We start from the raw sequence: 24,798 nt of genomic DNA, 5'->3' as shown, positions 1-24,798 counted from the left end.
TGGATGCTCCTCAACTTACGAGCAAATTGCCTTCTTACTTTTTCTCTTATCAAATTAAACCAAACCTGTACTAATGTTGGTTTCTATTTTCTGACAATTTAAAAATACAGGATTTAAAACCAGGAGATGTATCTGGAAAACGTAATCTGTGGGAGAAGCAGTCAGTTGAAAAGTCATCTTCTTCTTCTAAGGTAATATTTCAGTTAATTGTTAAAAGGATAATACCTCTGTAGGAGACTTCCTAGGGGAATAGTGCTATTTGCCTTCATACAGTCAGTTGAAATTAGGCCTCTGTATGTCTTCTGCTACTACCTTGCCTATTTATCTATAAAAGAAAACCCAATGAGGCATAGAAAGCCATGAACAGTGTGTAACTTATATTCCTATTTGTCAGAGCTGTGTTGTGTGTAGAAATTCATTCTTGTGTCTGCAGCTGATTTTTTTTTCTGTTTATAAGTTGCTATATTTTCACATATTCAACTTTAATAATTTATTATTGCTTTATCAAACAGGTATCAGCTATGGGGAAAAAATCAGAGACTAATGGTAAGTAATTCTAACAATATACCTGCATATTAAACAGAAACAGTGACACATTTTCACACAGGCATATCTGTGTTTTAAAATTCTGCAGCTCCTAATGTTGATGCAAAAACCCTCTCTTTTGGGGTCTTTGTCTTTCAAAAATTCCATTGTACCATCATCAAAATATGAATGTTTGAGAAAGAAACTTAAATCGGCTTTCTAGGATGACTGAGGAGTAGCAATGCTCAGCCATTTTTGCAAAGCCTTGTTCAAGTGGTATGCATAGCATGTTTGCTGTAGCTGGAGAGTACCATTAAACTATGTGAGGTCCAAGGAATAGAATGGTCATTAAACCATACCTTTTGTGAGTGGAGAGGGTAAACCCAAAAAGCAACACTGTTGCAGCAATAGTATTTGAGCAGAAATGGAAGTAATGCTGAGAACGAGCCCTGCACCTGATTTTAAACATTGCCACTAGGTAATGCTGAAGCCTGATGAAAATTCAGCAGTGTTGAGTTTTAAAAATAATTCCTGTGGCTGATTCTGAGTCCCATGTGCTCCTGCATAACTGGAATGGAGTTCAAACACACTCAGCAGCAACACTGCTTTTGCTGAATCTGTGTCTTCGCAAGACAAAAAGTGTCTTACTACTGTCATTTTTTAACCACTAGTTTGGGAAATACAACCCAGTTGTATGGAAATAAATGAGTAAAATTATCCTCCCAGCTTTTATTTTTTTAAATTTTAACCTAAAAAACTCCAAATAAAACCAAGGAATTATGTGTATAAGGGTTGGTGTGGAAAAATTGAAATTGATCAGTTTAACAGCTTTAAAGATGCCTTGTGACACCCCCCATCTCTTCAAAATATAGAAACTCTTGCTTTTCTACACATTAATATATGCATGTATTTTTCTCCACATTCATATGTGAAGTCAGAGGTATGGTATGCCTGTGAAATTGTCTTATTAGTTTGGACTTATGCAAAATGAAATTGTATTCCTCTTCTCCTGTTTTAAACCAAGCTGTTAGGAGAGAGGTTTTCAGATTCGCTCAGGGTTAGCACAGCTCTGCTTCTGTGGAAGGTGTTACCAGTCGTGTGTTGTCGTCCACAGTAGCAACTACCGAGTGATTCCCACACCACTGAGCCTTTCTAAGGCTGAGATGAGAGCTTCAGCAGAGGGCTTGCAGGAGGAGTCTCTCAGGAGCTGGCTTTCAGTCTTGCTGTGGACTTGGAGCCTGTGCTTCAAGCCCTGCAGCACAGCCTGCCTTAGTGTGGCTGCAGACAGTGCTGGGTGCAGCACTCTCTGCATTTCTGGGTGGGGAGCTCTCCCTGACCTCCTGCTTCCTAGGACTGTCCGAGCTAAGAGAGGTGAAATCCTTCTTGTTCTCTTGGAGATGACCTCTGAGCAATCCCACAGCAGCATCCAGCATGTATCCTGCCTTCTTACATACTGTGTGTTAATCTAGAGCCGCGTCTTCTCTAGTTTAGATACGTGTTTCTGTTGTTTCGAGTCCTCTCTAATCTTTCTCTTTCTCAGCAGGTTTGAGACAATTTGAGAAAGAACCATAGAAGGCCACTAAAGATGCTGGACCAATCAGCTAGGGGGAAGAGGAAAGAAAAAAAAAGGAAAAAGTGCTAAATTGTTCTTTTTATATTTATGTTTATTTACCAAAATGTCTTTTTGCATTATCCCAGTTAAAACCATGTATATTAGCACTGTATTTAATAATCAGTCTAGACATTCATCATAATAGTACTGCCTTTGCACAAGAGCCTTTACTCCTAAAGAAACCCATGCTGTGAAATATATAGACTCTCCTACTGATAGTCATAACTATGTATCTGAACAGTGATTTCAACTGGCAAAAGAAGTCAACATAAAATGTATGTAAAGTGAAGTTGTTTGAGAAAGATGTGCAGTAAACCTATAAAAACAATGGTTAATTTTGTAATACAGAAGTCTTTCTTTCTGCACTTTAGACTAAGGCATGGAAGAAATATCTTTAGTTGACAATGTAATATTTTCTGTAAGTTGCCCATGTCATGAGAAATACTGCATCAATATCATGTTTTAATTTTTCTTTTGTTTTATACTTTTTTTAAGTATCATTTTTTTTCCATTCTAGTTTAAGTTAATAGCTAAATTTGGATGATTATGTTAGCTGACAGCGGTACTGATATTTCTTTTTGTTGTTAGTCACTAGTAATTGAATGCAATTTAGAATATATACACACATAGCTTTACAAAGTTTAGCCTAAAGGCACTACTAATGGTAGAATGCTTTAATACGTGCTAGAGTATTTAGTAATAAACATACATACTTAGCCAATATCACAGCTTTAAAAAATAAAGACAAAATCACACACTTTTCTATAGCAAGATTTCATAATTGCCATTAGAGGTATGGTGAGATAAGTATTAAAAATTTTTAAATGTCAGTTGCCCAGTAATGGGTAATGAAAAAGAAAGTATAGTTTTTAAAAAAGGAAAAGGTAAGGGTATAGAGGGTCAAAAGTAGGTCACTTGTATAAAACCTTGTAGTTTAATTTATATAAAACTACCATAATTAAAAAGAAAAAAAAACCCTAAATGCAGTTGGAGCTTGTTTCAAATGACTGTACACTAAATCTTGCCATCCGCCAGTGCTGTACACTAAGTCCACCTGAAATGAAGTAAACCTCTATCTTTACAGTGATTCTTTTAAATCCTCTCTCCTGAATATCTTATTTACTGATGTTTTGATTTGTATATAGTAAACACATGACTATAAGACGTCAGCTTGGTTTGAATTTATATGCCATACAGTTTAGCATTTACATCCTACAGTGTATGGGTGGCATAAACTGAGCAACTGAAGTAGCCCCTGAGCATATTATCAGCTTTGTTGTGCATGAGATCTACCAGGATCTCCCTTTTCACTGCTTCCATCTCTTACAGCATCTGACTTCTTCCTAAAGAAGGATAAGATTATATTGCAACCCAAAGATGAGCTTCCCTACTTGGCTGAAAGATCTTGTTTACATATAGAGATGCACACAGTTATCTGAAGGAGGTGAATGTGCCTGACATTGTCTGTGAGTTGTCATGTTTTTTTGTTTGGTGGTTTTGTAAACACTCCTCTCAGTCTTTCAAATACATCCGATAGCTGCAATAAAAATGATTTATTCAAACAATGTATTCTGAAACTGCATCCACAATAAATGGAGTATTTCCATCAGCATTCCCAGTTTGTCAGTGAAGTTGGAATGAGCCAGCTGTTGTAACTGGGATAGGAATCATGCTAGGCCATGTATTTCATTGCAAAGAAGCTTGAAGGATGACTCTCGAAGTACCATCCTACAGCAGATAGACAAGTAATAAAATCAGCAGTTTTTACCTATATATTCTTGTGGGAGTGGGAGTGAGAAAGGAGTCTTAACGGTTTAGGGGGAAAAACAAGAAGCCTTAATGATTGTGTTTATCAGTATAAGATAGGAGCATCATCCAGAAGCTGGAGTGCTCGATTCTGACCTACTGGTACAGCTATCTGCTTCTCAGCTTTGAAAGATGTTTTGTGGGTGAGAGCCATCATGTTTCTCAGTGGAATGTGTTTCTAGGCTTGGAAGATCACAGGGATCAAGCCTGGAAAACTGCTGGCTCTCCCATCATTCTCCTGTCTTCTTAATTTTTGCTGTAAGTCAGTACAGCGTTTAATGCTTTGCTCTAACCAGGTCACGGTTATGTGAAAGAGGCCTCCCAAGCTGCTGCCAGCTCTAACAGCAGCACAGCATGTAGTGCTCTACTCTAACTAGGTCATGGTTATGTGAAAGAGGCCTCCCAAGCTGCTGCCAGCTCCCCTGGAAACAATGGGATGGCTGAAGCAAGCACAGTTTTCTGAACTATTGGGGGAGAAGTAATCAGCTGCTACCTAATTTAAAGTGAAAAGATCTTACATGCTTAAAAGCGCACTGGTTCTCCCACCTTGCCCAGACTGTCTATATTGCTGTATTTCTCTGCAAGCTTTGGATACATGACACTTTTCCTTGTTGATTTAGATAGATTTCCTTGTAGGTTTAGGTTTATTGCTTTTTGTGATGGTATGAAAGTGTGCTGGGCACAATTAATTTCACTTTCAGGAAATACTGTAAAGTAGTGTGGTCACGGCTTGTTCCCACCAGCTGGCACTGTCTTTTAGCAGAGTTCGACTAAGACAAATCCTGGTGGCCAACTTGACAGCACCGCAAGATTTTTTGGCATTTTGATATCCTTAGGAGGTGATGATTTTTCAAACATTACCAAATTGTCACACTAGTTCCTGATCATGCTTTCCTGCACCTCACTCGGCCTCCTAGCCAGACTTTCTCTGTTTGGCCTAGCATGTCTACCTGAAAATAGTTTAAGCAATTGTGACTGTACCTCAGGGTTTGCTTTGGCTTTTTTAAAGAAAAGGTGTTCAATGTTTTCCTTAGATAAAGCCAACCCTTGTCTGTATATAGCGTTCTGAGTGCTGGCAGCTGTTGCATTTGAAACTGCGAGAGCAAGTGAGCCTGATGGTGTAGGTAGTCTTTGTGTTTGGCTGGGTGAATTTCAATGTGTTACCACTGCACATGATGCCATCTTTGACTTTCACCACTAATCACACAAGAGTTCAATTTCTAGGGCTACATGAAGCAATATCTACAACTTTGTTCTTCTGATTTTAGCCGGAGCACGATCATGTTTGACACATAAGCCACAAAGCGGTCTTTATGCATTGTCCTTGTACAGGAATTATTGAAGCTCATTTCTATGTGTATTAAAGAAAACAAACCACACATACTTCAGGCATGTTTTTATAACTAATTGTACAAAACAATTTAAACACTACAGCAATTAAGATTTGTTACACAAACTTTATTCATACAAAATTTAAAGAATCATACTATAAAAATCATAACTATGCAAAAACCAAAGTAATTACAGAGGGCATTCTCATTCAGCAGTTCATGAGTCAGCATGAATTTCTGCACTGGAAATAATACATATAAAAATTATGTAAGTAAACAGAACTTTGTTAAATATGTCTTTAAGGAAGGCAAGGAAGAAAGGAAATGGAGAGACATTGCCTTTTACTACTGATGAAAACTGGATTTCTGATAACCATCTTTACAAAAGACCCATCCCTATTGATGCATTCTTATACCATCTAGTAGTCTCCTCCTAAAAAAGGAGGACAACTAATGGCTTGTAACCATTAGCAAGTACAAAAGAAGAAATCAAGACCCAGCTACAGAGTATATCAATTGTGGAAGGAGTTACATGGAGGTGTCGCATGAACCACTGGCATTAATATTCTGCTTTGAATGGGTAGTCCTTGTGATTGACGGCTCTGAGAAGAGAAAGAATTAGTTATTTGTATATCCTATAAAGGATCTGCAGCAGCATTTCCCTATTGCAGTCACCCTCCCCCACTGTCAATGTACTCAAATTTTACTGCTGTTGTTAACTCGAACACAGGCTTGTGAGCCAGCACATGCAACACTAAGATGCTGAAGGGAATGCTTTGAATGAATCTCCCTCCAGATGTCAGTTTTAGGCCATGTCTTACTAGCCGAGGTCCAGGGTGTAAAAAATATGAGCTCTCCCTGGTCATGTATGTTTTCAAGATATGGGGGATGAAAATATAGATTGAGTTGGCCTAGTGGATCATAAGGATAATAAGGAACATACTGGAGCACTGCAATTGCCCTCCAATTCCTGTTTAGGCTGCTGATGACATCCATCTCCTTTTTAGACAGTTCAAAGTCAAACACCTAGCAGGAGGAAAAAAAGAAAAAAAAAAAAGCCCTTTTACTTAGGTTCACAAGTAATTGGCTACTAAGGGTGCTTCACAGAATCACAGAGGGACCTTGAAAAACCATATAGTCATGCATTTGTGACTTGAGGTAGGAACATACCACATCCACACTAAGCACAGTTAAGAAATTCTCTTATTTCTCAGCCAAATAACTATTTCCCCTTTACTCAAAGTAGTCCTTTTTTCCTCTGAGGTGCTTCATAGCACTGTCTTACAGTTCTGGGTGGCTGAATGCAAACACCACTGTAGTTGGTGTTGTAATGTGCAGATAGAAAATGTAAGGTGCAAAGAATGCATTACTTGAGGTGTCATCAGTATTGGAACTAGCAGTAAATATTTCTGCTACTACAGAGTAACAAATACTACTGGGTAACAAATTCAAGGAGATGTCTCACAATCATCTAAGAATTCTTTCTGGTGGCTCATAGGGACCATAAGTCCAAAATGGAGCAGCATGAACTGAAAGTAACACAGATTTATCATCTAAGATGCCAGGCCTTATGAGCAAACATTCACATGAATCTCTCTTCCAAAGGGAACCACAGCCTCAAAGTGAGACTGTAATGAGTCTAGAGTTTACACTTGTTTCCCTTACACCCTAGAAAGGCGCTCATTAAGCCTTTTGCAGAGGGCAAGTGAAGTAAGTGGACTCCCTTTCCAGTGCAGCAGAGCTCAGACCACCCTGGTGTAACCCATTTCTCTTCTGTCCAGAATAAAATGCTTTTTCCCTGAGGAAAAGTGCAGATGGTTAGGTAGGGCTGAGCTCCAGTCTCTGTGCTTCCCTTACAATGCCTCTTGGGTGCAGCTTGGAAACATGGAGGAGATTTGGACGTGAGAGCCTATCCTGTCAACGGTAGTAGCAGTCTCAATGGAAACTTTACCTTGATGTTCTCTTGAATACGCTGTGGTTTGTCAGACTTGGGAACGACACTCATATCTCTTTGGATAAGAAAGCGGATCAGAACCTAGGAAAGGGCAAGGAGGAGTATGAATACAGGGGTACCAAGAAACATATGCAAATGCATTTTATGTTCTTTCTTACCTTTTTTTTTTGATTATTCATGCACAAATAAGTTTATTTTTCTACAATGATATTCACTCTTTGGAAGACCCTACCAGTTTGTACACAGGAATTTGATGTGACAGTATTTTCTTGCAATCTACAAACTAACTATAATTGTTTCTGGCATATGTTGTTTCTACATCATGTCTTCTCTAGGATTTGTTTTTGGTTTTTTGGGGTGAGTGGTGTGTGAGGAGAATGGTGATGCTTTTCTCTTGCATTATATGGGTACTCAGACCACATGAGCTTAACAACACTGCAGATTATTTTGGGCTCACAGACAACTAGGTTAAGCTTTCTAAGTCCTTAAAATTTATAGATGCTTTTCTTTAGAAAAGATTTCCCTCTTCAAAAGAGGACTTTTTTTGTCCTACTCTGCATGTCTTAATCTGTCTGTGGCTGATTGCTTGTGAACACATAGACTTGTTGGAAGTGCAGTTTCTGCATACCCTGAGCAAGAACTCATTTGTGTGACTATAACAGAGAAAAGCAGCATCTTGAATAATCAAGCAGCTTTCAATGATTCTTTGTGAACATGAGCAAAGAGAGAGCAATCAAATAAGTCCACAAATGATAGGATTTAATCTGAAGATTAACTTAGCTAATTTAGCCAATTAAAAGATTAAGAAGTTGGCTTGATGATTTGTAATTAAATCTCACAGGAAAGGGGTTCTCTGGGAGCAATCATTTCTCTCTAGGAGCAGAGGAAATCTAGGAAGGGGAACACCAGAGATAAGCACATACAGCTGCTGATCAGCCTCTCTGAAAGCTCAGCACTCAAGACTTCTTAGAAACTACCTGTTAATTCATATGCACACTGATAAGAACTGGAGTAGCGTGAAGATTGTCGTGCAGTTCAGCATCATGATACTGTTGTCTCTAGATATGGCAGCATCTGCTAAGGCTGACCATCAGCCTGTAAAAATATCTGAGAAGGAAAAATAGTTTTCCCTGATAACCCCACTTACCTGGGCAGGGGTTTTGTGATGGCTAGCTGCAATCTCTTTAATCTTGGGATCGTCTAGCAGCCTAGGTTCCTCTGGCTTGGCCCTATTAAAAACAAAAGCCAGGATATTGATGGTAGAAAGATACTAGTTTCCTTGCAGGAAGCCTGACATTTTGTGTGAAATAATCACAGAATGGTAGGGGTTGGAATGGACTTCTAGATCTGCAATAAAATAACAGCACTTTTCTCATAATAACTGTCTGGTTTACATTATTTGTCTCAAAGATTTAAGTTTCAAATGCATTGCTTTGTATACAGAAAGGTGGAAATGCTTTTACCATGGGCGGTTAGGAGAGCCAAGGGGGCTGTATGCAGTCACAGCAATCCCTTTTGATTGGCAATACTTGATCAACTTTTCCTGTGTTAAGTACGGATGACATTCAACCTGCAAGCACACAAACACAGTGGTTGGTACAGAGGCAAATTGCATTGGGCTACAGAGCATAACATTTTAATTCCTCTTAGATCACAGCAAATGCAAAGGGAAGACTCCTAAAACCATGGCTAAAAAGTCACTCATGTCACAGCACTATCTAGAGGCCTAGCACAAAGAATAGGGCTTCCTCATGTATTACACAAAGATACTGAGAAATAGATGGTAAGAGTGAAAGTGCTCTCTGTATGAGGAATCCGGGATATCAGTCTTCCTGGACTACTGCAGGGCAGGATTGCATCTTCAGCAGGACAGCTCAGAACACTCAAAGTTAGTTTAGAGTCATTCAGCTTCTCCTCAAGGAAACTCCCTGATTCCAGAAGAAGCCTGGGGAGATATACTTCCCTAGCTTAGTGCAGATCATGTTGCCATCAGCCATTTGGACGAGACTGAAAACATCATGAGCCTATACAAGGATGCTGCTCAACTTACCAAAAGCCATAGTATGACCTTAGGGCTATGTCTGCACTGCATAACGTGGCACCATGCACATGCCTGGCTGCTTCTAAATGCTACAGCTTTGCTACCAGGCATGCATGCTGATATTAAATTTGTGTCGTTTATTTGGACCTGAGCTAGTTTAGGCAAGTATTGTAGCAGTGTGTAGTACAGATGCACCCATGGAGATGCAAACTGGAGTCAATGCCTGAAGATCTTCAAACTGTTGAAGTTGGAGCAGCTTTTAGTATGGGCAGTAGTTGCGTCCATCCCTACCTGAACTTTATAACCCTCAATAAAATCTTTGCAAGTCCTATGTCCTCTTTGTGCTAAGCCTGGCTGGTGCACACACTAGCTTTAAGCCCAGCACTGCAGCACAGGCAGCACTCTGCCTGCAGAAACCTAGTGTGGGGATTTTCCTGGATATTGTAAAGCTAGCAGAGATGGACATTCAGCACCCTCAGCCAAGTGCAAAGAAGTTGCGTATGGAAGAAAGTCATAAGGTCCCATTGACCCTGCTGTCCTGTGATTTCATTCATGAGGTATGTGTCGAGAATTTGTTACATAATTGTACACTTCAACTCTTTCTTTTATAATGAAGTTCAGTGAAATGGTTTATTTTTATGTTCAAAAGTAACTAAGTCCAGTGAATGAGTTAGTACATTCCTGTATTATCCCATGCATTCAGTAACTTGTAGTAGGGATTTTTCAGGTTATCCCAGTGTTGGCAGAAATGAGCCTGTGGCAAACAGGGCTGTGACATACAAGTCCAAGTAGTAATTGGGAGTGTGAAAGTGTGTGAAGCCAAAAGTTGCAAAGTCCTATACAAGGTAATGAATATTTTCACTGTTTTTCAATGTCTAATAATGACATCTTCTCATCCGTTTCATATTACTCTGGTATGTATAGTCCATAGTTTTGTATGATATTGCTCTCAAATCTCCACTGTGTGATATACACAGGAGTCCATGAATTTTTTTTCTGTTGAGATCCCTGTCAGCTAAAAACCATCAAGACCAACACCATACCAAAGCCTTGCCTATTGCAGGCAGCATTAACTCTTGAAGGGTCTTTCAGACAACTAGAGATACCTAATGTTTTCCGAAATTATTTAAAAGTCACGGCAGAAGTCAATTCTAGAGCTGGAGTGTAACAAGAATATGTTTAGGAATATTCCAAGGTTAATTGACATCAATGGAAATAAACATCTTACCTGGTTGTTTACTGGCTTATATTTCAGTCCTGGCTTGTTCAAGACCCTTTCAATTTGCTCATGGTTAAAGTTGGAGACACCAATGGCTTTTACCAGACCACAGTCCACCAGCTCTTCCATGGCCTAATGAGTAAGGGCAACAAATGCATTTTATGAGGTGGTACTACTGTCAACTATGCAATTTTATTTCCCTGATGAGAAACCAACAAACAACTCATCCTAGATTAAATAACAGTATCTCAATAATAGTAATAATAATAAAATATTTGCAACTTGTATTATCTACATGCTTTATGTCCAGTTGCAAGGGGGAAAGTAATACAAGAAGAATGGCAAGGTCAATCTTTTTGTAGAAGGAAATAAAATTCTTTTGCTTTGGCATTTTGGAGGTCATTTTACCAGAGCTAAAAAAGCAAGGAAGACCTCTCCACCTTCTACCCTGCCTGTACATTATCTCTGAGCTGGCAGAACACAGCAGGAAGGATGATAACCTAAACTCAGTTACCTCAACACACTTTCCTGCAACTGTAATCTGCTATTATAGAGAAAACTATTAATTCCCAGAGCTGCAGTATAACAGAGGTTCAAGCATCAGGAGTACACCCTGAATCATTTTAGTAGGAGGACTGAAGGACAGCCTGAAATGCTGATGCTCAACTCTGAAAATTGTGAGAATTCCCACACCATTAAATTAACCCAGTAAATTAACAGCCACACCTGGATTAATCTATGCTTCAGTTCTACTATTCTGTGTATTCAAATATTATTTTAGTGACAGCATCTACACTGCTGATAGCTTCCTCCTCTTTAATCTTAGTAAACACATACCCCTCTTGCTCCCCAAAACAAGAGGTGGCAGCAGCAGCTCTCATTCTGGTCATGAAATACAATTTTGTGTGACTATACTCTGTATCCCAAATTACCCCTTAATTTCATCCTTCACACAGATCTCTGCTCCACTTTTTGTGCTGACACCTGCGCTAAAGAGTAAACACTAACTTACCTCCCAAGTGTCCAGAAAATCAGTATCACTGGGGATACTCATGCCCTTGTCATCCACAGGATTTAGTTCTTCACCAGCCTGTTATTTTAAGGCAGATCATATATAGACTTTTAAGTGTTGCATTTCCTACTTTTTTCTAGTGCTTATGACTAGATTTATTGGCAGTAAGTTACCAAGTTATTTAAACATGTTGCATAACTGAAAAATTATGCATGTTTGTTAATATTCTCTTTTGGATGAGGGCCATTTTTCTACAAGTCAATCCTGCATAAGATGAGTGGGGATTAGTAGTAGTTATGTAACTTAAGCAGATCTAGACAGAAGGAAACAGACACTCCCCTACCTTTATTTCTAAGAGTGTGTTTCTTTTACAGAAGTATAGACTGGAGAAAAAAGCAGCATGTTCTTCTGTGTTGTGCTTCACTTTTCACTATTACTCACTCCAGATCAAGCCAACATCTCCAAAACCTGAGATAGCCACACTGTACCAGCCCAGCAAAAGGCCACAATCCCAGACAGCACCATTCTGTGTTGTTTATAGTTCCCCTGAAGACCCAAGCAGCTTGGAAAGCCACACTCATGTGCTAAAACATACCACGCTCAGGTTCAGAGAGGAGCCACTTGAACTACAGCATATCCCAGCTGCATAATGAAGATAGTTACAGCATGGATGAGGAAATGCACCATGTTTCTAACCAGGTGAGGAAAAGAGGAATGTAGAGCAGGATTACCTTAAATCCCATAGGGAAGTGCATCAAGTAGAGGTCAAAGTAGTCCAGTTGCAGTGCATCAAGGCTCTTTTTGCATGCTACCTTAACCAACGACCTCTCGTGAAATGTGTTCCACAACTGTGGGAAGAAATCAAGCCTGACCATGACTCTTCAGCTCCCACAGTCCAATTCAGGGGACAGAAGCTTCTCTCTTGGTGGTCTGGAAGAAGCACTTCCTCCTTACCTACACAGTGGACACTGAAGACAAGCATGCTAATATTTTAATACTAAGACAGGACTAACATATCACAAATAAGGGAATCAGTCACAGGTGGTGAATAGTCAGTATTCCTCCTTATGAAAAGAGATTCTCAGAAGTAAATGTAACACTCTGCCAGGTGTATCTGACATAGGAAAGTTGCCAGTGTCAGATTTTTTTTTTCAGCCTAAATTTTGAGTTTTGAGCAGCTCATAGCTACACTCCTCCTGTCCTTTTTAACTGGCCACAGTGAGAACTGTTGTCAATTCTAGTTAACTTGTTTAAATGAAAATTCAAGTCATTTAAATAGAAAAACTTTGAAGTATTATTCAAACGAAAGCTTACCCTTTTTTAATTTAAAAAAAAAAACCCCAAACCTGTATGTGGAAAAGCTTAGTTATACCCACTGTTTTCTGGTTTTGGTGAATACTCCAAGTGTTTCTGGAGTGTTTGGTGAACATTCCAAGTCATAAGTTTTTTAGTTTTTACTTTTTGCTAAAATGCATTGCTGAAGCAACTGGATGAAATCAAGATATGGAATAAATAGATGTAAAAAGTTCCAGATTGAAGTTTCATACTTTGATTTCTATTCCCTTTCAAGCTTACATTTTATTCATGACACCATTTTCAAATGTCTTGCATACCAGTAAGTAGCACGGCACCTTTGAATTCAGACTTGTCTTTTTTCCTGGTCTTCCTAAGGGCCATACAAATGAGCTCTCAATATAATTGACTTAAGAGATGCAAAGAAATTCTTAGATTGGCAACAGCCAGACTATCTTTCCTAAGTTGTCCTGATAAAGCTCAGTCCAAACTGAGCAAATAAAGAAAGGAATTTATAGCACACAACAAGAAAAATGTGAAGTGAATACCAGAGGAGACAACAGGTCCATAAATTACAGATGGAACACAGGTCTGTCTCTGAGAAAAGCTAAATGCCCAAATAATCCTGCATCCTTGTACCTTAGTGACAATGAAGAGGTCTTCGCGTTTCACAGCCCCCTCCTTGATCTTCTGCTGGATTGCATTCCCTATTTCATTTTCATTCCGGTAGAGATGGGCACAGTCAAAGTGGCGGTAGCCTATATCAATAGCATACTTCACTGCTTCTCCCACCTTTCCTGGAGGAGCCTGAAAGCAACCACAACCAAAGCATGAGCTCTTCCATGGCCTTTGGCCAGTTGTCACTGCTGCAATAGCTGCACAAAGTCCCCCAGTTTCCAAATTGCTACTGGAGTTTTCTTAACACCTGCATTTAAACGGAGTTTCAACTTTCCAGGCAAACAGCATTTTTGTAGGGAAAGGGAACAGAGTAGAAAGGAGTTTGTTTCTTTGAGACATTTTAGCCCTGCCATTTCCAGCAGCATAGTGTTCAGTATAATTTCCCTTTAACCGCTCTCAATGTTGCCCATGTAGTTTCGCCACCTTCCCTTCCCCAGACCCTTCTCCACGAGAGCGGTTCGCGTCGCCCGCTCGAGCGCTGCGAGCTGCAGGCACTAAGCTACCCAGGCGGCCTCTCGCAGCCCACTGTTGGTTCTTTTCCGTTGTTCTCTTGCTTCCTCTCCTCTGGTTTGGTGTCTCCCCACCTCCTTTTTTACGTTCCCTCCCCTTCTTCAGCCGATACTTTTCACTTTGCCTTTCTGGTTTTGACGTCTGCTGCCGCGCCCTGCTCTTGCCCCCGCCCCGCCGCGCCTGGCAGCCCGCCCGGTTACATAAGCGGCCGCGACCGCGGGCGGCCGGCGAGACAGAGTCTCCCTCCACGGCTCAGACCCCACGCAGGACGGGCTCCGTAGCAGCCCACACAGCACCGCGGGAGCTCCGGGTTTGGCCACTATTCTGAGGGCTTTTTGTGCGTGTGTGCGTTTTCAATTTGGCAGCTTTCGCCGGACCCGCATTCTCCTGCCCGCCCTGGTACCTGCCAAGTGCCCAGTCCCACGACAGGCATCTTCATCTTGTTGCTCAGCTCCATGCAGGGGCTCGCCATGACGTCTGCCGTGTATGTGTCCGTCTGTCCGTCCGTTCCCGCCGCGAACTTAAGCCGCTTTAATACGCGGGGCAGCCCCGGTTCGACCCGAGCCCGCCCCTTTCCCCTCCCAGTCCCGCCTCCGGGGTTTCTTCAGATGCGAGGCACGAGTTGTTCGTGATTTTAAGATCTTGTTCGACTACAGAAACCTAATGCTTAAAAGAGTCTGGTTTTTGTTTGGTTGGCTTTGCACTGAACAAACTAAAAGCAAGTGCGTTAGTGATGAGCTTGCGTCGTAGCTTAACCCCAGGCAGAAAGTAGCCACTTGCTCACTGCCCCCATCACTCCCGCCGTGGGATCAGGGGAATCAGGGAAAAAAAGTGGAACTCGTGGCTTGAAATAAGAGCAATTTAGTAACTCATTAATAACTAATCATAAAATTAAATATAATGATGATACTACTTTTAAAATATAAGAATAATTGTAATGAAAAGGAACTTTAAAAAAAATTAGATAAATAAAACCCTATAATAAAACTGTGTGATGGACAATCCAATTACTCACCATCTGTTGATCGATTGCTGAATAGTAATTTGCCCCTCCACAGTTTATATGCTGGGCATGACATTCTGTGGCACAGAATAGCCCTCTGGCTAGTTCGAGTCAGCTGTCCTGGCTGTGCTTCCTTCCAGCTTCTTGTGCCCCTCCTCCAGTCTTCTTGCTGGCAGAGCATGATGAGAAGCAGAAAAGGCCTTGATGCTGTGCAAGCACTGTTCAGAAATAGCCAAAACATCCCTGTATTGTCAACACTGTTTTCAGAACAAATCCAAAACAGCCCCGTACCATTTATTAGGAAAAAAAACCTCAACGCTATCCCAGGTGAAACCAGGACAACTTGACACCGTACACATATTCTGCAGTGGAAAGAGTGTAATGGGTGACAGGAGAATTGCTGCATGAGGAAATCAGTATCTGGGCTGTTGAAGGATTTTCTCAGTTTCTCTCAAGTGGTGACAAATGGATTGAATTAGAAAATATTAGACTCACCCACTGCTTGCAGAGGAGTTCATTAAAAGGGTACATAGTCTTACTCTTTCACAGATTCTGTGCTCCCTGTGTTTGTGGCAGGGGTGGGAGGAAAGAAGCTCCTGTCATGCTCTCCATAGGACCCTTGTGTCAGTCCATGTGAAGGCATCTGTTCCCGGTGCTTAACTAAAATGTCAGCTAGCAAGGTGTCAGAGACTGAGAAGGATTTGTGATCACAGCTGGTCTAAAGGTAGTGTTTTATGTGAGGCAGAGAGAGAGAGGAGCAAAAAATGTAGGCAGGGAAACAAAATTTTCAAACTGACATGGCAACTTCAGCATGCTCAAACTAGAGCAGTGGGAGGAGGTTTCTTATACTGAAAACAAATATGAAAAAAAAAACCAAGCCAATACCCCTAAAAAGAAAATAACAAAGCTACTGGAGTAGAAGTGAGGAATTTGTCAGTAGAAGAGACCAAGATCTACAGAAATAAAGAGACAGACACAAATCCATAGAGATTTTATAAAATCAATAATGCTACATTGATTTTTAAGGCCAGAAATTACCACACTACTCATCTACACTGATCTCAATGATTACCTTGACAAACTTTTACACCAAGCCTATGACATATACCTGTTGCTTAATTTATTATTAAAGACACTTGGGTGCTATAGCAATAGGACCTGGCTAAAATAATCTAAAGAACAGACTAGAAACTGTTGAGGCTGAGCTATTACTTATCTTTAATTATGTCAAATCTTTGTTTGAAAGGAATAAGAATCAACCATAATTAGCCCTTTTTGTTGTTTGTAGTTTTTTTGTTTGGGTTTTTTTAACCAGACAATCTTTTTTAACCAAGCAGTCTTCCACACATTTCTGCCCTCTAAAACTTTCTTACAAGACCTAAGGTTTCCAAATTGACCCTTTTAAAATAACTTCTGTAAAACCAGTGACTGGTGAGAGAAGGTAAGTGATGACTGGTTTAGATCAATTCAAAATTACTTATCATTTGGATACTTCACTTTATATTCAAGCTAGCCTTCTGTGCCCCAAGCCTTTACACACTTAGCCAGTCCAGCACTTTTTTATCAACTGAAGCAGATAACATCCAGATTTGTGTTAAGTATTTTCTGTGAGACTAAATTGTGCTTGGTCTTTGAAGAGATTTTAGCTACATGATGCATGTGTGTATATTTTCCTCTGATAGTGTGACTAATTGGAATTATAATGTTGCAAATCACATTCAGCTTGAGTACCCACCTTGAAGGTTACGTACCCATTTGAGCACTGTATGAGAGGGATCTCTTTTCTACTGGGGGCTTTTTGCCTAGTCAAATAGTCTTATATTGGGCTAACCTACCTCTAAGAGCACTACCCATCAATTCTTTGTCACTAACCTGACCATGGCAATGGCCAGCTCTCCTCAGAAAAGCTGGACTGGGAGGGAAGCCATGAAAATCCTCACTCTTTGCTAAAGAATCACATTTCCAAGAGCATGAAAGAGTTTGCAATGAAGGGAGGGACTTAAAATTGCTGACTAATGTGACTGCTGAGCCACCAAAGAAAGAGCGAGAAACAAGGAGTTAAGAACTTCCTGGGTCCCAGGCCTTCAAAACAGAAAAGATTCATCAGCTGAATGTGCTTATAACAAACTTGTGTTCATAGATGGGGACTGAGAGGGTGAAGCTCCCACCAACTTCTTGTGGCTGTGAACTTTTCACCCTATTGGACACCCACAGTCAGAAGGACAAAGTTTAGTTTGCTACTCTTCTTAACTAATGCATTTAATCCTGTTAGTACATTTCCTGCTTAAGATAAGCCTGTGTGTACAGATGTAGATAATGTAATAAATGAGTGTACAAGTCATTCCCTCTGTGCCTCTTGCATATTTAACACTGGGGCTAGTTTTGTCCCAGCCAAGAGTAGCCTTGTAGGTACTAATGCAATGAGAAAGGGAGGAGCGTGTTGGGGGCTTCCTATAAGCAGCTTCATGATACAGCTGGAGAGATATCTGGGAGCATCCAGAAGACATCAAGAGAGCAGACTGGTTTGACTTTTCTGTTTTGTTTTACCAAATGGTAGATGTATAAAACCTGACTTTGTGGGAATTTAAAAGCCTTTTTTTTTTTCCTCCTGGATGCAAGGTGGGTGATGACTGAGGCCCATCCACCTCAATGTTTTAGCCGAGTCATGGTGATTTTGCTCTCTGAAAAGCTTGGCAACTCCCTGGAACACCCTGTTGTGCTGATAACCGAATCAGATTATGCAGGTGCAGGAAGTGACTTGTATGTAACCTTGTTAAGTGTGGCCACGGTTTTCATGACATTGCTGTCACTTCAACAGCTATTTACTAGTGCCTGATTTTTGAGTTGTCCTTCCATTACAGTGACCCTTCCAGTGAGTGATAGTGTTCCTTCATGCTCAGCCTTCGCTAAAATATTGACTTGTAAAAAACAAATGTCTTCTGTGCCTCTTCCAATGTTACTGAGAATGGTTTTATTCAGATGAAAGTACTTGGGAAGGCCTAACATGAGGCAACCTTGCTGCATCATTTTCCTGAACTAATGCTAAGGAGCCTGTTGCAAATGTCTCCTCCTGCAGAGCTGGCAAGTAACCACACAAGTCTGGGTATAGGGTATAGTGACGGGTAGGAAATGTGTTCAGGACACAGATTTGGGTGTTTGGGTTTTTTTTTTTTAGGAAAGATGGGGAGAGTCAGTTGTGTCAGAGAGAAATGTAAAAAGTAGTGCAGCACTCTCCGTTGCAATGGAGACTGCAACAATGGTGAAATGACAAACATGAAATAATGTACATTAGAAAGGTAAGTATTGCCATTTGTTTCAATGAAATTTGAGGTCTGTTTTTTTTTTTTTTCCATGAGTCTTAAAGCCTGCTGGACACCTTTGCAGAATTCAATATGGGTGAAGTTTGAGATATATCCATAGTATCAGCGAATGGGGAAGTTGGAAGGGACGTCTAGAAATCATTTTCTTCAACTCACGTGCCCAAACACGGTCATATAGAGCAGGTTCCCCAGAACAGTGTCCAGATAGCTTTTGGCACGGTTGCAAGACACCAATTTTACCAGCTCTGAAGCAAAACTTGTCACCAGGGTTAGAAATTCACTGGATGTGAATCACCAGAGCTCCAATGAATCCTAAGCCAAGACTGTTATGTTCCTGTACTTTGTACAGGAGAGTCTTGAGTTAAATCCTGTGAAGACTTTCTTCAGGTCAACAATTTTGCAGTCTGATTTCTGCATTTCCCTTGGTTTTTTTTCCTCTCTTCCTTTTGTCTTATAGATTTTGGAGCTCTTCCATTGCAGTTAACTTTAGAAAAAGCTGAGACAGAATCTTTGATCCAGATAAATACCTTAACGGCTCTGGTTGCCTGAGAAAAGCAGTGAGAAGAGAACAGTGGTGGCTGTTCATGAAGGAGAGTGTAGGAAAGTTTTGATCTGTGAGGAAATGTACTGATGTGGGAGTGATCCAGCACTCTGAGCATCAATAGTGATTGTCAGATACCTGTCAGCTCAGCTTCATGCAGTTATTTCTGTATATGACCAATCAGATATGCCTGGGTGGCATTCAACAAATTACCTGAGAAGATATTTATATTTAATATCTGGAAAAAATTGATTTTTAAGTGTCCTAGGTGATGGCTCATTGCTATCATTGCTGCTACAGGAAAATGGACGGATTTTATTTAAAAGCCTTGTTAAAATAGATGCTTGTGTCAAGAAAGGGATGTACTTAGAAATTATGAGTTAACCACGTTTATGGAAACAGAGTTGTTTGATTTTATTACCCTGTTATAGTCCTAGCTTAAATTTTTGTTTTCTTGTTCATCTACAGACTTTTTTTAATATCAAATTTTAAACATAGTTGGTGTTTATGGGTAAAGAGGAAGGATCCCGTGACTCTCTGTAGGTCAACTTCCAACTGCAATTTTACAACCTCATTTGAAAGGAGGAGATAATCATATGCTGGAGTCATAGAATCATAGAATAGCAGGGATTGGAAGGGACCTTTAGGCATCATCTAGTTAACCCTCCTGCTCAAGCAGGTCCACCTAGATGAGGAACACATCCAGGTGAGTTTTGAAGACCTCCAGAGAAAGAAACTCTATATCCTCCCTGGGCAGCCTGTGCCAGGGATCTCTCAACCTGACAGGAAAGAAGTTTTTCCTTAAGTGGACCTTTTTATGTTCCAGCAGACTGGTTTGACTTTTCTGTTTTGTTTTACCAAATGGTAGATGTATAAAACCTGACTTTGTGGGAATTTAAAAGCTTTTTTTTTTTCCTCCTGGATGCAAGGTGGGTGATGACTGAGGCCCATCCACCTCAATGTTTTAGCCGAGTCATGGTGATTTTGCTCTCTGAAAAGCTTGGCAACTCCCTGGAACACCCTGTTGTGCTGATAACCGAATCAGATTATGCAGGTGCAGGAAGTGACTTGTATGTAACCTTGTTAAGTGTGGCCACGGTTTTCATGACATTGCTGTCACTTCAACAGCTATTTACTAGTGCCTGATTTTTGAGTTGTCCTTCCATTACAGTGACCCTTCCAGTGAGTGATAGTGTTCCTTCATGCTCAGCCTTCGCTAAAACACTAACTTGTAAAAACCAAATGTCTTCTGTGCCTCTTCCAATGTTACTGAGAATGGTTTTATTCAGATGAAAGTACTTGGGAAGGCCTAACATGAGGCAACCTTGCTGCATCATTTTCCTGAACTAATGCTAAGGAGCCTGTCGCAAATGTCTCCTCCTGCAGAGCTGGCAAGTAACCACACAAGTCTGGGTATAGGGTATAGTGACGGGTAGGAAATGTGTTCAGGACACAGATTTGGGTGTTTGGGTTTTTTTTTTTTAGGGAAGATGGGGAGAGTCAGTTGTGTCAGAGAGAAATGTAAAAAGTAGTGCAGCACTCTCCATTGCAATGTGTTGACTGCAACAATGGTGAAATGACAAACATGAAATAATGTACGTTAGAAAGGTAAGTATTGCCATTTCTTTCAATGAAATTTGAGGTCTGTTTTTTTTTTTTTTTTCCATGAGTCTTAAAGCCTGCTGGACACCTTTGCAGAATTCAATATGGGTGAAGTTTGAGACATATCCATAGTATCAGGGAATGGGGAAGTTGGAAGGGACATCCAGAAGTCATTTTGTTCAACTCACCTGCCCAAACAAGGCCATCTAGAGCAGGTTCCCCAGAGCAGTGTCCAGATTTAAACATAGTTGGTGTTTATGGGTAAAGAGGAAGGATCATGTGACTCCCTGTAGGTCAACTTCCAACTGCAATTTTACAACCTCATTTGAAAGGAGGAGATAATCATGTGCTGGAGTCATAGAATCATAGAATAGTAGGGGTTGGAAGGGACCTTTAGGCATCATCTAGTTAACCCTCCTGCTCAAGCAGGTCCACCTAGATGAGGAACACATCCAGGTGAGTTTTGAAGACCTCCAGAGATGGAAACCCTATATCCTCCCTGGGCAGCCTGTGCCAGGGATCTCTCAACCTGACAGGAAAGAAGTTTTTCCTTAAGTGGAACTTTTTATATTCCAGCTTTTGTCCACGACTCTTAGTCCCATCAATGTCCTCTTCTCCAGGCTGAACAGCCCCAGATCCCTCAGCCTTTCTTCATAAAAATGATGCTTCAGTCCCTTGATCATCTTGGTGGTCCTGCGCTGGACTCTCTCCAGCAGTTCCCTGTCCCTCTTGAGCTGAGGAGCCCAGAACTGGACACAGGACTCCAGATGAGGCCTCACCAGGGCAGAGTAGAGAGGGAGAAGAACCTCCCTTGACCTGCTGGCCACACTCTTCTTGATGCATCCCAGGATGCCATTGGCCTTCTTGACCATGAGGGCACATTGCTGGCTCATGGTGAGTTTATTGTCAACCAGGACTGCCAGGTCTCTCTCTGCAGAGCTGCTCTCCAGCAGGTCAACCCCTAGCCTGTATTGGTGCATGGGGTTGTTCTTCACCAGATGCAGGACTCTGCACTTGTCCTTGTTGAACCTCAGGAGGTTCCTCTCTGCGCAACTCTCAAGTTAGTCGAGATCCCGCTGAATGGCAGCACAGCTTTCTGGGGAATCAGCCAGTCCTCCCAGTTTGGTATCATCAGGGAACTTGCTGAGGGCAAACTCTGTCCCCTCATCCAGGTTGTTGATGAATATGTTGAACAAGAGTGGCCCCGGAACTGATCCCTGTGGAACCGCACTGGCCACAGGCCTCCAGCTCAGGAGTGAATTCAGGATAGGTATGATGCCAATTTTATTTTATTCAAGAAATTGAATTATTAACAAGGTTGGATTGTGCTAACAATCCCACTACACACAATCCATCTTTTAAATAGATTTAGGAAGAACAGACAACTTTAGTATGTTTTTAAGTAAAGAGAGAAAAGCTGGGATTTTTTTTTTTAATGGAAATAATTGTTCACTCAGAGTGGCTTTATTCTTCTTATCTATATTAGAAGTTAAAAAAGCTTGAAAAAAATGTCTATTTTTGTGAAGGGATGAAGATCATAGGCCCTGCCTTTCCCTAGATCATTGGCAGGAGATTCTGCCATTTTTCCTTAAATTTTGTCACAATTTATTTTTGATCTTAACACTGTTTCCTTAGCTGGAGATACATTTAGACTTTCCTAATGTATTTATGTGGCCTCCATAACATATTAGGATCACTTGAATGTCAGCTGCAAAATTTTAAAAAGGAAGTATTATACTTCTAGGTCTTTTGACTGTGAAAATTAAATTGCAATATTTAAAAATAGTCCATATTATCTACTAAATTTTCTGTACTTGAAAGGCATAATGGATTCTTCCCTAGCCTGATAATCTGTAAAGTCTAGTAACAGTGCCTTAAGAGAATGACTTTATTGCTTATTTTAGCAAATTGGAAAGAAAGTGGAAGCATAACTGGTGAGGACACCAAGGGAAGTCTTAGGAATGGCTTCTGTGTAGGGAGACGCAGGGTATGAGATTAGACACGTGAAATGAGAGACACAGAGAGAAAGAAGTAGGAAAAGTAGGGTGGTCATACTCTTAAAAGTATATAAGTTTTTCATGAGTCACACTGAAAGCAACAAAGTAATTTTAAAATAAATAACCAAAAGCACAGTTCCTCTTAAAGTTTATCATAATTTATCATAAATCTTTTGCTGACATTGTTTTCTTATTGACATCAATGGAGATTTCAAATTCAATTGAAAGCAGCTGTCTGTTTCAAACATACATTCAAGTCATCAGGAGAAGTGGTATAGAGTCTTTCCCTGGAATACACTTGGTACTAGTCCAATATGTTTTTTCATCACAAGTTTTTGTCATCAGTCACCAACTTTTTTAATATTTTATACAGCGTAACATGTAGCAAAGCAGATGTATGAGATAAAGGTGCTCTATAATATCCAACTGATCTTATAAAATCCATCAAATTCACTTTCAACTTAAATACATTATTTATTTTGCTCTTTTGCCAGCCAATGCCAAGACCTTTCTCTTTAAATATTTTCAATATTTTCCACTTTTGAGAAATTAAAGTTCAAACTCCATTGATTTAGTTTCTTATGTTGTTGTGGTTTGGCCCAGCTAGCACAGCAGCACCACGACAGTCTCTCGATCGGTGCCCCCATTCACCCCCACCCTCGTTAGGATGACGGAGGCCCCCAGCGAAATGGGAGTAAAAATATAAGCAAGGCTGTTGTGGATTGAGACAAGGGCAGGGAGGGCTCGCTGCCAATTATGGTTCTGGGCAAAACAGACTCTAGTACTCGACTTAGAGAGGAAAGTAGGAAAGTTTATTCTAAAAGAAACAGAATGGAATAAAAGCAAAAAGGGAGTAGGATGATGAGAAAATTACAACCAGTACTTTAAGATCTCCTTCCCCCATCCTTCCTTTCTTCCCAGGCCCAGCTCACTGCTCCCAATATGTCTCCTCCCCCCTCAATGGCTCAGGGAGGAAGGGAATGGGGGATGTGGTCAGTCTCTTACAGATGGGCTCTGCCGCTTCTGTCTTCTCAGATGAGGATGACTCCTGGCATTCTTCCCCTGCTCCAACACGGGGTTCCTCCTCCGGAACACAGTCCTTAACAAACTTCTCTGGTGTGGGTTGTTCCCAGCAGCTGCGGCTTCTGCCGATACAGGGTCCCTCACACGGGACGCAGTCCTTGGTGAATATCTCAGATGTGGATTCTTCACCATGGTTGCAGTTTCTGCAGTTACAGGGTCCCTCTCTCAGGACAAGGCCTCTTCTGGGCATAAGTTTAATGAGCTGCTTTGTCATGGGTTCCTCCCCACAGTTACAGCTGTGGATATTGAGTACCTTCCTCAGGATACGGCCTGCTCTGGCCATAGTGATAGAGTCCCTCCTTTGGGACACGACCTCTTCCGGCCATAGTTTTAAAGAAGAAAATCACTGCCCCTGGCTCGGGGTCTGCAGTGATGTGGTTGTGTCCCTCCCACAGGACACGGCCTCCTCCGGCCATAGTCACTGTCCCTGGCTCGGGGCCTTTAATGAAGTGAATCGCTGCCCCTGGTCTGGGGCCAGCTTTAGCAAAATGAGTCTCTGCCCCTGATACGGGCTCATTTTCAAAATGAGTCTCTACCGCCGATGCGGGGTCTTTAAAGAAATGAAAATAAATCTCAGCTTCAGCAGTCCTCTCCCTAGAATGCAGGGGAGTCTCTGCTCCAGCACACCTCCTCCTCTCTTTCATCACTGACGTTGGAGTCCGCGTGGTTGTTTCTCTCACTGTTCCTACTCCTTGCACCACCACCAGTCAGAAGAAAAAGAAAGGGCAGAGACGGAAAGAAGATGGAGGAAAAAAACCTCCCCTTCCAGCTTCTTCTTAAAAAGTGATTGTGGAGGCGTCTAATTGACTCAGCCCCAGAAGTGGGTCTGGCTCAGAGCTGGGGAGAGTTGTGAGCAACTTCTTACAGGAGCCATCTTTACAGCCCCTTCCCCCTTACCAGAAAAAACTATCATGTCAAACCATGACATATGTTTATATTGATTTCTGTGCTAGTGTATTATTTTTACAAATCGGATTTTCATTGCATGATTACACTGATACATTTAACTTCCAGTGCTGATCCGTTTTTTTAGGATACAGAATATTTTCTGTTGACTCCTTCCAAAGTGACACTGAGAAAAAGTTTGCTTTACCTGATATTATCTTATCTCTATAAGAAAATGTATGATGCTGCTGTGTTTTCAGTCCTACCATGTACTGTCAAAAATGTCTCATGCAGAAAAGTGAAAAGAAATAGCACATGAAGAAGAAAAGCTGTACAACTTAATATGTCATGAAGTACAAGGTGATTATGTTTAAGTGAAGTTAAGT

General features: G+C 40.9%; 2 protein-coding genes across 9 annotated transcripts in view; one reads left to right on the top strand and one right to left on the bottom strand.

Moving 5' to 3' along the window:
• CALD1 (caldesmon 1) overlaps window positions 1-3,749 on the top strand; it is a 195,215-nt gene extending 191,466 nt beyond the window's left edge. For 6 of the 8 annotated variants that reach the window (XM_062009481.1, XM_062009463.1, XM_062009472.1 and 3 more), the window contains 3 exons: window positions 111-191; window positions 513-546; window positions 2,066-3,749. In XM_062009481.1, coding sequence (XP_061865465.1) covers window positions 111-191; window positions 513-546; window positions 2,066-2,097 — 147 coding nt within the window. In that variant the 3' untranslated portion in view covers window positions 2,098-3,749. The remainder of the gene's footprint in view (window positions 1-110; window positions 192-512; window positions 547-2,065) is intronic. The other 2 variants (XM_062009490.1, XM_062009507.1) reach the window with 1 other exon arrangement.
• A 1,631-nt stretch (window positions 3,750-5,380) lies between these two features.
• Window positions 5,381-14,541, bottom strand: LOC104549971 (aldo-keto reductase family 1 member B1). The gene is made up of 10 exons (XM_062009442.1): window positions 14,385-14,541; window positions 13,433-13,600; window positions 12,232-12,348; window positions 11,501-11,578; window positions 10,498-10,620; window positions 8,692-8,798; window positions 8,376-8,457; window positions 7,226-7,309; window positions 6,218-6,300; window positions 5,381-5,876 (listed from the first exon to the last, which is right to left on the bottom strand). Exons 1-10 carry the CDS (start codon window positions 14,451-14,453, stop codon window positions 5,834-5,836), a joined length of 954 nt encoding a protein of 317 aa, XP_061865426.1. The 5' UTR covers window positions 14,454-14,541; the 3' UTR covers window positions 5,381-5,833.
• Window positions 14,542-24,798: the final 10,257 nt, after the last annotated feature.

The sequence above is a fragment of the Colius striatus genome, chromosome 1 (genome assembly GCF_028858725.1).
Source record: "Colius striatus isolate bColStr4 chromosome 1, bColStr4.1.hap1, whole genome shotgun sequence".
NCBI classification, from domain to species: Eukaryota; Metazoa; Chordata; class Aves; order Coliiformes; family Coliidae; genus Colius; species Colius striatus.
The sequence above is the reverse complement of the archived record's forward strand: the minus strand, read 5'-3'. Positions and strand labels throughout refer to the sequence as shown.